The 13,505-nt window shown below is 43.9% G+C and overlaps 1 protein-coding gene across 1 annotated transcript; it reads left to right on the top strand.

The window, feature by feature from the left end:
- The first annotated feature begins 759 nt into the window (after positions 1-759).
- gaa2 (alpha glucosidase 2) lies at positions 760-12,495 on the top strand. Its single transcript, XM_068588665.1, has 21 exons — positions 760-908; positions 2,018-2,141; positions 2,694-3,257; positions 4,296-4,441; positions 4,602-4,767; positions 5,152-5,248; positions 5,560-5,679; positions 6,412-6,530; positions 6,623-6,754; positions 6,847-6,957; positions 7,714-7,827; positions 7,912-7,996; positions 8,085-8,202; positions 8,310-8,443; positions 8,593-8,744; positions 8,840-8,988; positions 9,503-9,644; positions 9,833-9,931; positions 10,574-10,738; positions 11,003-11,149; positions 11,269-12,495. Exons 2-21 carry the CDS (start codon positions 2,049-2,051, stop codon positions 11,329-11,331), a joined length of 2,916 nt encoding a protein of 971 aa, XP_068444766.1. The 5' UTR covers positions 760-908; positions 2,018-2,048; the 3' UTR covers positions 11,332-12,495.
- Positions 12,496-13,505: the final 1,010 nt, after the last annotated feature.

Below are 13,505 nucleotides of genomic sequence, written 5' to 3'. Positions count from 1 at the left end.
CTCAAGACTGGCGTGCGTTAGGTGCAAAATATATGGACACAAATGAATATTCGCTGCGAGGCTTTCGCTGAACAGAGCTTGAAGGTGTCATAACACAATAAGGATCCGTCATATCTCTATTGATATGTATATCTATATAAATGGTGGGGAATGGAGAGCCAGTGTTTCATTATTGAGAACAATTCATGTGGCCTCAATAAGATCTGTGGAGGGCGTTTAAACATTGTGCAATGAAAGAGAACAGTGATCATAAGAAACCTGAGACGACAGGGTATGGGGTGGTATAAGTATGAATGAGGAAAGAAAGGAAACATGGAGATGCAAATTAGTATCAGTAAAGCAGAGGCCAGGTGTATTATTTGAAGGGAAAATCAGCCAAATGTGGTAAAGAAAAAGGTGGGAAAGTGAGGAGAGGAAACACTGTTGATAAGGTTAAGGTTGGGCCATCATGCGCTTAACAAAACACAAAAAATTATAGAAAATCACCAGACAAGGGTGAAGGTTTTATTTTATTGGATATGATGAAATGTTTATTGTATTTATTTATTTTTAATTAAATCAAATTAAATAAAATTGTATTTATTTTATTTGTTAATTTATTTCATTTATTATGGGAGAAGTATTGAAAGTCTATCGGGCTGCAGAAGGTGGCGGTAATGCACCAATTAGCTGGATACCTGCCGCCGTAACTCCAGAAGAAGAAGAAGAAGAAAAAGAAGCTTCTAAACGGAAGTGGTCTAAATTCCGAGGTACCGTGAACACCACATGAAGATAAACAGACGCACACTATGCAGACGTTTGAGGTTATCGGCCTTACGGATTATTTAGCCAACGATACGTTTATTTAAAGGACAAATCTGCTCCGCATGCTGTATTCTTTGTGTCTGTAAGCCTGAAATGGTATCTAGGTAAGCGGTGTTGATGTTACGCGCCATTGTTAGCTCACGTTAGCTCGTGTTAGCTAAAGTTACCTCTGTTGTTGAAAGTTACCTGACGCTAATAAACGTTGCTCCAATAACGTAACGCCAACGGCTACGTCTCGAGCGACTAGTTATTGTTTCCCCATAACTCTAATGTCTTGTCAGCCAAAACTGCATTTAAATGTTAAATGTTTCCATGGTGAACTTTGACATTTACATAGTCTGTCCTTTGCAGAATCTAAAGTTAAAGTTAGCTATCAAAAGTTAGCTTTCAAATGTTAACTATCTAAAGTTAGATATCTAAATATATCTATCTAAAGTTAGATATCTAAATATATCTATCTAAAGTTAGATATCTAAATATATCTATCTGAAGTTAGATATGTAATGTTATCTATCTAAAGTTAGATATGATCTTTGGACAAAGTGTGCAACACGTTTTATCGGTATGCGCCTTCGTATATACCTCAATCTTACGTTACGTAACAAGAGATATGACGTTACGTACGTAACGTTTTGTTCTGTCGCTGCAACAAATTAGATATGTGCGTGTAAAATTAACATAATATTATCCAGTTATGCTTATTAAAACTCTTCTTTAATCCCAGAGTTTACTTTTATATTTGTGGTAGAAGAAGTGTTCATACTTTTTACTGAAGTACAAGTAGTACTACTAGAGTGTAAAATACTCTAGGTTGCAAGTAAAAGTCATGCAATCAAAAATATTATTTGCATTCATATATACTTAAAGCACAAGGGATCACTAAAGTTGTATCTTAATCCATAGTCCGTCATGATCCATTTGTTTATAATATTTTGTATTTTTAGTCTGAAGCTGCAAAGTAAGTTATGTAATTAAGTAAAGTACCTCAAAATTGTACTGAATAAATGGACTAAGTTACATTCCTCCATTGCATTATCGTCCCTATCGTGTCTTACACACCTCTGTCATTCCTCTTGTTTACAGGGTTAAAAATAAACCTTCAAAGTCGACTGTCAAATCAAATGTTGTTCCTCCCTCCAGCTCCAAATATCAGGAAGTGAGATAATCCTTGAACTGAACTTTCCCTCTTCGCCACTCTTTCTCATGTGTTCAGTCGCTCACTTTGACCAACACACTCTCTCAGGATGGTGTCATACAAGCGGCTGAACCCCGAAGATGTTCAGTTTTCCGGCACAGCTTTGTCAGAAGAGCCTTGTCCCGCGCAGGAAGAAGTTCCTGTGAGTTCATGTGTTTTTATATTTACCTCCTGCAGTCACTTCTTAAAGTCTCTTCCTGTGAATTTAAATCATGTTGTGCAGAATCTTCACGATCTTTCTTCAGGCTTCAAATTATTTAGCATGTTAGTTTCATTATTTGTTGTTAATATTATTCATTTGATTAGTATTTATTCTCTCAAGAGCTAAAATTATTAATGTTTTACTTCCAGCTTCTCACTCGTGACAATTTGCTGCTTTTCTTTTTTAACTTTTGTGTCACTGAGCTAAATGTTTGTTGGTTTTGGACAGTTTCTTGGACAAAACCAGACGTCACTATTGGCTCTGTGAATGACATCTTTCCTCATTTTCTTACAATTTGAACACCAAACAATTAGTTGGTTAATTAAGACAATAATCAGCATTCTAAAATGTCTTTATGTTGCCTATTTTTCTCTGTTTTTAGTCTATAACACATGTTATTGCTGCCTGTCTAATCCTTTTATCCATCACAGTATGAAGGGACTGGTCTGGGTCCTCGTGGTTGCTCATATGATTCACTTGTTGTGTTTGAAGGTGCCGGATCCAGAGGAAGCCTCCTTGCTTCCTCGAAGGCCGCCATGCTCCATCACCACGGGCCTCCTGGTGGTCGGCACGCTGCTGCTGCTCCTCTGTGGAGGCTGGCTGCTGGGCACCATGTTCTGGCTGCACCGTCCGTCCAACCAGCAGCCGCACCGGCCCCCGTCTCCGGCCCCGGCGAGACCACCGGACTCTCCAGCGGGAACGGCGGTGAACGACACCGCATCCGCCTCCCGCCGCGATGCCTGCGCCCTGATCCCCGAGGCGTGGCGGTTCGACTGCTACCCTGAGAGAGCCGTGGTGGTGACCCGAGAGCTGTGCGAGGCGAGGAGCTGCTGCTTCATCCCCGCGTCCTCTCCCTCCCGCCCGTCGGGGAGGAACGACATCCCTTGGTGTTTCTACCCCCGGGATTTCCCTTCCTACTCGCTGGTGTCGATAAACGACACCACGCTGGGACAGAAGGGTACGCTGGTCAGGGAGGTGAAGACCTATTACCCGGCGGATGTCCTCACTCTGGAGGTGGAGATACGCCATGAGACGGACACGCGGCTTCGTGTGAGGGTGAGTGAGGCACTCGCGTGAGCGTTCAATCAGCTTGTACTCGGCCTGTAGTTTCTGTTTTTAATCAAGGGCTTTCCTTTTTATATCTTTGGGAGAGGACTTGTAGCATCATATATGATCTAGCATGAATTTAAGCTTTGTTTAATCATACTGATTATCAAAAAATATTAGAATATTTAGTCATTCGGATAGTTTTTCATGCACAAAAGCTCCAATATCGTTGTGAAGAACTGCTGACCGTGCAGCTGCTTGACTTTGCTTACAGTCACGAGAATGTGTTTCCCATGCAAATGTTTTCAAGTTAAAGCTGCACTGAATCAATGTTTTTTATATTGATGTATTCATGAATCAATATAAAAAACACCTAAATACTAAAGGTCACCCTTCAAGCCACAAGCATTTATCAGCTGACTCCTCACTTCCCCTTTGCTCTGTGACAAAGTTGGTGATTAGCTCATAAGGAAAGTGGAGCATCGAGCAGTAATATTTTAAAGGAGCCAAAACTGATCACACAATGACATTACTGTGGCTGTGATCTATTCAGATGTCCTAGTACCAGGACCTCAACCACCATTAACGTTAATATTCACACCAGGACCAGGGCTTTTCCAGATGTCACATGCAGTAGCACGTCATTGATGCACATCACGTGCTTCAGAAAGCGACGTGATGTTCCTCTCCGTCAGTGATTGAACTGAGGTGGAGTCCTCAGCACAGAGACCCGGGTTCGAGTCCGACCTGCGGCCCTTTGCTGCATGTCGTGTATGTCTGCCCTCTTTCCATTCCTCAGCTGCACTGTAGCATAATGAGGGGGAAAAAAGCCTAAAATGTACATATTGGACTGTGCAATTGAATTCAAAAACTCATCACCACCATGAAAAGAAGTTGAAGAGAAATCTCATCAACCTATTGTTGTAAGCCACTACGACGTATATCTAAACCTTGATGGTCATCAACTGTTGGTTGATTATACTTTTCCTTTCTTCCTCTGTGTATATATACAGATAACAGACTTTTCCCTCGTGTCTCCTCCTCTAGATTACAGACCCCTCCAGTTCGAGGTTCGAGGTTCCCATCTCCGTTCCCGCCGCCACCGAGAAGGCGGAGAGTCCCGACTACGTCGTGGAGCTGTCGAAGCGTCCGTTTGGCCTCATCGTGAAGAGGCGCTCCACGGGGGTCGTGCTGTGAGTCTTGACTTGGGGAAAATGCTTCTTTAGGTTTGGCGACGATCACAAATCGCCCCCTTTTTGTGTTTTGTCGACTAGAAACTCTCTGGAAGCACATTCAGCTGTGAAAATATAACGATAATCTAACGGCTTCTCCTCTCAACGTTTCTCCTGTCAGCCTCAACACCACGGTGGCGCCGCTCTTCTACGCCGACCAGTTCCTCCAGCTGTCCACCTCCCTGCAGAGTCAGTTCATTTACGGCCTCGGTGAGCACCGCTCCTCCTTCCTGCACGACCTGCACTGGAACACGCTCACCATGTGGGCCAGAGACGTGCCTCCGATGGTATGGAAATTCATGTTTTTTTCCGTTGTTTTTTTGTCATTGTTTTGCACACAGCTTAAAGGAAAAGGGCACGTGTAGCTAATATTATTATTGTCATATGAAATATGAGTCCCAATTAAATGCATACGCACTTCCTCAGAGCAGCTGTAAGTCAAGTTAAAATGCTTTTTTGCCTGCCGGCTCACCTAAATATCTTTCTGAGATGCTTAATGGTAACCGAGCCGTCGTTAAATTATTTAATTTACACTTGTGTCATATTTTCAGGACTTTAGGTACCGAGGATTGTGGCTTGATTGAATGTGCAGCCTCCCCCCCCCCCTCTCTCCTCTCTTCGTGTGTCAGATAAGCTGATGAAGTATAATTGTGTCTCTCTCCACCGCGTAGGAGCTGACCAACCTGTACGGCGCTCATCCGTTCTACCTGGCCATGGAGGACGGAGGCAACGCACACGGCTTCTTCCTGCTGAACAGCAACGCGATGGGTCAGTCTGCCGGTCGCCCCGACACTTCCTCTCCGGGCTTCACTACGTGCAGCGATGCGCGTTAGCAGCTGATTCTCACCGTGTCGCAACAGTTCATGTGAAAAACATTAAGCAACTTTATGAGAACAGAAAGTCATGAGAAGATGTTTGTTCTTGTTCTATTTCCAAGACAATCAACTGTGCATTAGATTCTTAGTGACTCCTTATACCCTTATGTGCTTTCTTTCTTTCTGTCTTTGCTCTGCAGCTTCACAGTGAGGCCCTCGCTGTCCTAATTGTAGCTCACTCAGCAGTTTTTCCTGTTTCCTCAGACGTGGTCCTGCAGCCCGCCCCGGCCCTCACCTGGCGCACCATCGGTGGAATCCTGGACTTCTACGTCTTCCTCGGTCCTGATCCTGCTTCCGTGATTGGCCAGTATGCCGACGTCATCGGTCAGTAGCTGCTCGACCTCAGCACATCGAACGTGCTCGTCCTGTTGAACGCACTCCGCTATTTGCTTTAAGTCCCATATTTGTCTCTTTTACGGGAAATGATTAACTTTTTGTTGAAGTTATTTTTGCTTTTGTGTACAGAGATAAAAGTCCATGAAGATGTACATTAATGTAACGCAGTCAGGTTTCTCACGGTCATAGAAAACCTGGAAAAGTCATAGAATTGTTTTATTGGTTATTTCCAGTGACTGTAAAAGTCCTTGAAAAAAATTAAATCCCAAAAGTTTAGTTAAAGTCATGTAAATGTGTTATATTATTATACGTTAATGGCGTTAATTTACCCTGAGTTAATATATCAATATGCTTTTAAAAGAGAAGAGGCTCCAAATATAATCAGGTATACATACAGGCATCTATAAAAATGTTTATTCTTTTAATCAAACTATTGTCTCTTATTCATTTGTGTCATTTAAGGTATACCGTATGCTTTGAATCCTCATTGTTAGTTTAAATACTCCATTTTATCACTTTTTTATGTGTACACACAGATTTCACTACATGTTTGGTCATAGAAATGTGGTTAAAATTATTGAAATGTGGTTTGAAATCATGGAAAATTGGTTTAAAATCATGTAAATGTGGTTAAAAGTCATGGTAATCCACTGGTCACGATGTGTGTGAACCCTGCGCAGTGCGGATGTGACCTCTCCTCCTTCCTCCACCGTTTCCCAGGCCACCCATCGATGCCCATCTACTGGGCTCTGGGCTACCATCTCTGTCGCTGGGGTTACGACACCAGCAACCACACCTGGGAGGTCGTCAAGAGCTTGAGGAATTATGGGATACCTCAGGTACGGTCGAGCCGGCAGACCGTCGCGTTCGTTTGCGTGTCCGTCATTTACTTGATAAAAAAACCCGGTTGTGTGTTGGTTGTGTTTCGCAGGACGTCCAGTGGAACGACATCGACTACATGGACCGGTTCCTGGACTTCACTTTGGACCCGACGAAGTTCGGTACGCTGCCGGATCTGGTGAAGGACCTGCACGCTCACGACCAGCGCTACGTCATGATCCTGGTACGTACGGGGAGTTTGTGATTTTTTTTTGGCGTCTGATCCTGAGGGCTTCATGTCGTGATTGTCGTCATTATGTCTTGTGTCCCCTGCAGGACCCGGGGATCAGCAGCGTGCAGCCCGAAGGCTCCTACTGGCCCTACGACGAAGGGCTGAGGAGAGACGTCTTCATTAAAGACGCCGAAGGAAAACCCCTCATTGGGAAGGTGAGACCCCTGGAACGGCGTTTCACCAAACACACACACTTCCTACACTCCCGTCTGCCACAAAGGGAACGGTTGTGGGTGCGTTAGTGTTGGAGAAAAACTGATTTCCTCTTCAGATATGTTGTTTCATGGCCTGTGAACTTTACCCTAATGATGACTCCGGTGTGCTGTATCTGTATGTCCCGGACTGAAAACAATACACAACATCGTTGTTTTTATGGCTCAAAACACATGGCGGCAGGAAGGTTCACGATAAGTGCAAGACGTCAATGAGGGCTTCAGTCGATTGTGTGTTTTTATGTGTTTGAGAGGTGTAACTCTCCACTCAAGCAGAGAGCAGACTTGGATGTGAAACTCTGTTCCTCCTTTGCAAAGAAAGAAATGTCCTGAGTCATGATTTTACAACCGGTGTCGAGTACGGGTCCCACGATCCGATTTTATCACGATACTGCGATATATTGAGTATTGCGATATATTCCCTTTTTTTCACTATTGTATCTAAGGTGATAGCGTTTTTATCTCACATCAATCAAAATGCAATTAATTTCATTATTCCAGGTCCAAAAAGTTTATAATTGATATCGTAAAAGATTGATACTCTGCTTCCGTGTGTCGATACAATATCGCCGCGCAAAATATCGCGATACTGTGCTGTATCAATTTTTTCCCCCCCGCTCGTAGTGCCGAGTAACAATCTTTCTAACGGTTGGGCACGAGACTCTCCTCCTCATCCTCCTCTTCCTCCTCCTCCTGCAGGTGTGGCCCGGGCTGACGGCGTATCCTGATTTCTCTAACGATGAGACGCACGAGTGGTGGTACGACAACCTGCAGAGGTTCCACGAGAAGGTGCCGTTTGACGGCTTGTGGATCGTAAGTACGGGAGGAAGTGACTCTCTGAGCTTTTCACGACGTCGTCTCCCGCTAAACCGCCGTCTCGTTGTTGTTTTTTTTTAGGACATGAACGAGCCGTCGAATTTCCTGGACGGGTCCACCGACGGATGTCCGTCCAACAGCCTTGAAAATCCTCCTTATACACCCGGTGGGAGATCTCAAGGAATCTCACAATGAGCACACGACGACGCACCTGTGGTCGTCAAAATGTCGAATTGTGTTGTTGTTTCTTTCAGGTATACTTGGAGGTTTGCTGAGAGCTAAAACTGTGTGCGCGTCTGCGCAGCAAAAGCAGTCGTCTCACTACAACATGCACAGCCTCTACGGACTCATGGAGGCCAAGGCGTCCGCGAGGTGGAGACCAATAACACACGTGGACAGAAATAAAAACGCTTTACGCCTTTTTTTTTTTTGTATTGCACGGTCCTTTCCTCACATCCTCTTGCTCGTTCTGTGTGCAGCGCTCTGAAGCGCATCCTGGCGAAGAGGCCGTTCGTCATCTCTCGCTCCACCTTCCCGAGTCAGGGGATGTACTCCGGTCACTGGCTGGGAGACAACCGGAGCCAGTGGAAGGACCTGTACACCTCCATAGCAGGTGAGGCGCACGCGGAAAGATGCTACGTTTAGATTTCCTACGTCTGTGTCCAAAATTCTCCTTTTTTTTCATATTTTGATGATTCCTCTCCATTTTAGTGTCTGTCTTTCTCAAGTTTTTCCTCCCTCTCTTCCTCTTGCCTCCTTCAGGCATGTTGACCTTTAACCTCCTGGGCATCCCGCTGGTTGGAGCCGATATCTGCGGCTTCAGCGAGGAGCCGCAGGAGGAACTCTGCGTGCGCTGGACGCAGCTCGGAGCTTTCTATCCCTTCACGCGCAACCACAACGCCATCGACATGCAGGTCGGATGCTGACGCCGCTGCTCCAAAGTCCAGAGCCGGCTGCTACTCAGGCCCCGAGAAATAATACTTCATATTTATTATTTTTTCATTTGCAGCCTCAGGACCCGACGGCGTTCAGCCCCCTGGCTCGTGCCGCCATGAAGCGAGCTCTGCTGCTGCGCTACTCGCTCTTCCCCGTCCTGTACACCCTCTTCCATCACGCGCATGTGCACGGACACACTGTCGCACGGCCCCTCATGTTTGAGTAGGTTTTTTCATTTTTTGTATTTTTTTTTTTGTATTTTGTCTGCACTGGGAGGAGGGTTGCCTTACTGTACATGTCATGTCTGTACATCTCGTATGTTAAGTACTTTTATACACATTTTAAAGTATGTTAAAGTACTTTACTACACTTTTAAGTATGTTCAAGTACTTTTACACACATTTTTTAGTACTTTTATACACATCTTTAAGTATTTAAGTACTTTTATACATTTTAAAGTATATTTAAGTACTTTTATATACACATTCAAGGATGTTCAAGTACTTTTATACACATGTTTAACTATGTTTAAGTATTTTTATACACATTTCTATTCCATCTGTATATTTAATATTCTTCTTACTGTTAATTTTGAATTTTCCGTTCTACTGTTTATTTATGTGACTTGATTTTTTAAAAATCTTTATTTACTTGTGAGCAGTGCTGCTGTAATCCTGTAATTCCCCCACTGAGGGACTAATAAAGGATTATCTTATCTTGTGTTCGCACTCCAAAGGTTCCCAAAAGATGTGCGCACATATGGCATCGACAAACAGTTCCTGTGGGGGAAGAGTTTATTGGTGACACCGGTGTTGGATCCGGGCGTGGACTACGTGGACGGGTACTTCCCGGAGGGTCTGTGGTACGACTTCTTCACGGTGAGCACTGCCCTCCACATTCAGACCTGCACACATTCACACAAAGGATTTGTGCAGCTTTCGGGGCCTTTAAACCTGCACTCATGAGACCAATAAGAAAAGTAACCGCGTACCTTTTCCAGAGAGTCAGTGTTGCACGAGTCAGGGACATAATGCTTCATGTGCTCATGTGATGCTCTACTTCTCAGGGCGACTCTCTGCTCAGTAAAGGCGAGGACCTTCGACTCCCTGCACCTCTCGATAAGATCAACCTGCATCTGCGCGAGGGCTCCATTTCACCAACGCAGGTCAGCGGAGCCGTCGGGTCAAGTTACAGGATCGTTGTTGGTTTCTGAAATGATTCAAAAGGTTCCCCTCCTCGCCCTCAAGCCCCGTTACACTGCAGCCATTTAGACAAAAGTCCACCGTCTTCTTCTGAGGTTTCCGATGCGCAGAAGAGAGCACAATGGCAGGAGCTGCTTTACTGTCGGGCAACATTGTAAGAATTTGATAGTGAAGCTGGTGTATCTGGTTGCATCAGTTTTCCCTCATATTTACACGGTGGCTTGATGACGACATGAAACAAAGCAATCAAACCTGGGTCCTTGTACTTTTATACACTTTCAAGTACTTTTATACACATTTTTAAATATGTTTATGTACTTTTATACACTGTTAAGTATGTTTAAGTACTTTTATTCACATTTTTGAGTATGCATAAGTTCTTCTTTACACATTTCTAAGTATGTTTAAGTACTTTTATCCACTTTTAAGTATGTTTAAGTACTTTTATACACATTTTTAAGTATGTTCAAGTTCTTTTACACATTTTAAGTACATTTCCGATGAATTTCCTGAATACTTGTCACGCCTTTTTCTTTGTGTGTGGATCTGACAAATCAAACCTTACAATCAGAAGTTTGTAACGTCGTGTGTGTGCGTGTGCGCAGGCGCCCAACCTGACGCTGTGGGTGAGCAGCGGTCAGCCTCTCCATCTGATCTCGGCTCTGTCTGACGACGGCTCGGCCGGCGGGGATCTGTTCTGGGACGACGGGGAGACCCTCGACACCTACGAGAGCGAGCTGTACTCCTACATCGTCTTCAGCGTCGCTCAGGTGCTCGCACTAAAACTGCTCCACAAAGAGACGAAGAGAAACCTACTTAAGTGCCTTCTCCTGAAGGAAACATCTGTTCCTTTTTAAATGTCGTTTCGGAGAGACGTGCGAGTGAAAGTGAAGTTGTGGGACGTGAAACTGAAACGCTGACGTGGATAATTCTCCGTGCGTTGATGTTGATCAGCACGAACAAAAATCTAATGATCCTCTCGAGTGTCGCGTTGTAACTCGCCGCCGCTCGCTCGCTCTGCTTGTTCTCCGTAGAACGTGATGACATCACAGGTGCTCCACAGCAACGTGGAGGCCACGTACGTCACCGTGGAGTCGGCCTCCTTCTACGGCGTGAAGCAGAAGCCGAGCAGAGTGCTGGTGAACTCCCAGGATGCAACGTTCACCTACAGAGAGAACCAGGTGAGGCCGGGGGCGGGGCTGCAGAGGAGTTGAAAGTGCACTGACGAGCGTGTTATTTTATTTGTTTGGTCAGAGCGGAGACGCTCTTCTTGCTGACGCGATGCGTCTTCTCTCTGCAGGTGTTGACCGTTGCAGATCTCGGTCTGAACCTCAGCAGGAACTTCACCATCAGCTGGATGTGACGGACCGGATGTTTTTATTTGCCGTTGGCAGCTCACGCCGGGGGGCAGTTTGAATGTTTTCAGGACGCGTTGTGTCTCTGTAGAGCAGAAGGTCAGAGGGGGTGAAAGCCAACAGCGACTGAGGTTAACCTGCTCACGTGTGCTCCCATTCGGCTCGTCGACGACTCCCAAACCGTCCAATTAAAGCCGAGTCTGCACTTTAATCTCAGAGTCGCTGTTGGGTTTCGTGTCTCACGTGCCAGAGGACAGAAACGAAAGAAAAAACGTCTTTTTTGTTTTGTAAAAAAGACGAACAGATCGTCCAGTTTGTCATCATAAACACACAAAACTACAACACACAACCACTGGCCTCCAGAAGTCTGGAGACTGCTTTAAATATCTTTATGGAAAATGTAATTTAATGCCTGATAACTTATCTCCGAGCTGTCATCGGAGTTCAACAAAAAAAACGTAGATTTGTTTGTTTTTTTAAGTGTCTTTTTTTAATTTCAGTTCAAGAATCAAATCTGAACTTTTTCTTTTTTTTAATTCTCATCAGCGGAAATGTTTTGTGCAATAAGTGAAATAGAGGACGCTCTACAAGAGTCCATAGTTCATGATGTAATGCCTTGTCTGTGCTTGAATGCTATTTTCCAGCTTGAGTTTGCACTGATTCGTCCTGCGGTGTTGTGAGAGCAGGTGCAGGTGCCTTATGAGTCCTGTTCGTGTAAAACTCTGCTTTTAGTTCAGCGTCACCTTGTAAGACTGACGCTGACCCCGCTCTGCACGAGGATTCCTTTAATGCACGAGGATTACTTTAATGCACGAGGATTACTTTAATGCACGAGGATTACTTTCCCGCTCCGCTACTGTAACGTGTCATGTGTCCAGCAATCATCTCACTGTGAATTCTCTGGTTTTCCTTTTGACGGCAGAATGCAACCGGAAACCTGACGCAAAAATAATTTCATTCTGCTTTGAAAGTTGACCGTGAAGCTGTGATAATCAGATTTTTTTTTATTTTCATTAGTTCGTAGTGGAACTCAGAGAAGAGCAGCTGTGAGGATCGTGGATGCATGCGATTTTAAAAAGAAGAAGAAAAAAAAGCAGTATTTTCTCATGTATTGTTGATCTTATTTTTTTGTTTGTAATTGCTTGAATTTAATTATAAGAACAATATGAAAACTTCTTGAGTTCTGTTCTCTTTCGTTTCTCTTACATTTGATGACGGACATCTTTTGGGGTCAACAACAGGTCAAGAAACAAAGAAGTTGATTTAATTTAAATACATTTTCTAGCTTCTCCTCTGACAGATGGTCTTGGACTTTAACTGATGATTTTTTAAATGTTTATTTCTTACAAAAACTAACTTCATGACTAAAAAACAACGTAATACTTTGATCCTCTTCAGGAAGCTAAACCGTTTCTTTAACGTTACGTATTGACCGTTAAAAGCCGTTAAACGGCGCACTCCGACTTCCGGTTTAACGGTATTTTTCTCCTTCAAAATAAAAGCACCTTACAACAAAACATGAAACCAAATACATTTTGCTTTTGACAGACCAAAACATGCAACAACAACAAAAATATTTGATTGGCAAACAGTTTCTAACTAAAGCACACAGAGTTTCTTACACATTTTATTTTTTATCTTGCCTGCATTTGAATGAGCACCTTGAGGTGCTGGAGCCCGTGCGCCACTAGAGGGCACACTTCCTCAAAGCTGTGGTGATGGTTGCAGACTCCAAAACACTGGATGTCACTTTTTAGGACAAATAAAACAAATTCCAGCTTTGAACCTGAAAAAAATCAGAGCTTCAAACAACTCAAAACCTCCTTCCTGTCTCCTTATCAAATCATCCTGGAACGAGGTATTTCAGTCCAAAGTACTTATGGTGACCGAGAAGAGGTCAAAGTACACAAATATGGGCGTCTTTATCTTTTAATACTTATTGTTCTCGAGTGAACGTCAACCGCCGCAGGCTGAGAAACCTCAAGATGTGAAGTTAATGTTTAGTTCATTTATTTAGTTCGTTAAGGAGGTTTAAATCCTCGCCTGCGTCAAATCTAAAGACGCTTTATTATATTTAAAATGTATCACATCTTCCTCCTGTTATCACAGCATCAATTCTAACGATACCCAGTTAAAAAATCAGATCTCTCTCTCTCTCTCTCTCTCTCTCTCTCTCTCTCTC

This window comes from Clinocottus analis, unplaced genomic scaffold (assembly GCF_023055335.1).
Source record: "Clinocottus analis isolate CAN_PGR_092001 unplaced genomic scaffold, fCliAna1.0.p SCAF_22, whole genome shotgun sequence".
Taxonomy (NCBI): Eukaryota; Metazoa; Chordata; class Actinopteri; order Perciformes; family Cottidae; genus Clinocottus; species Clinocottus analis.
This window is presented reverse-complemented; position numbering and strand designations above follow the sequence as displayed.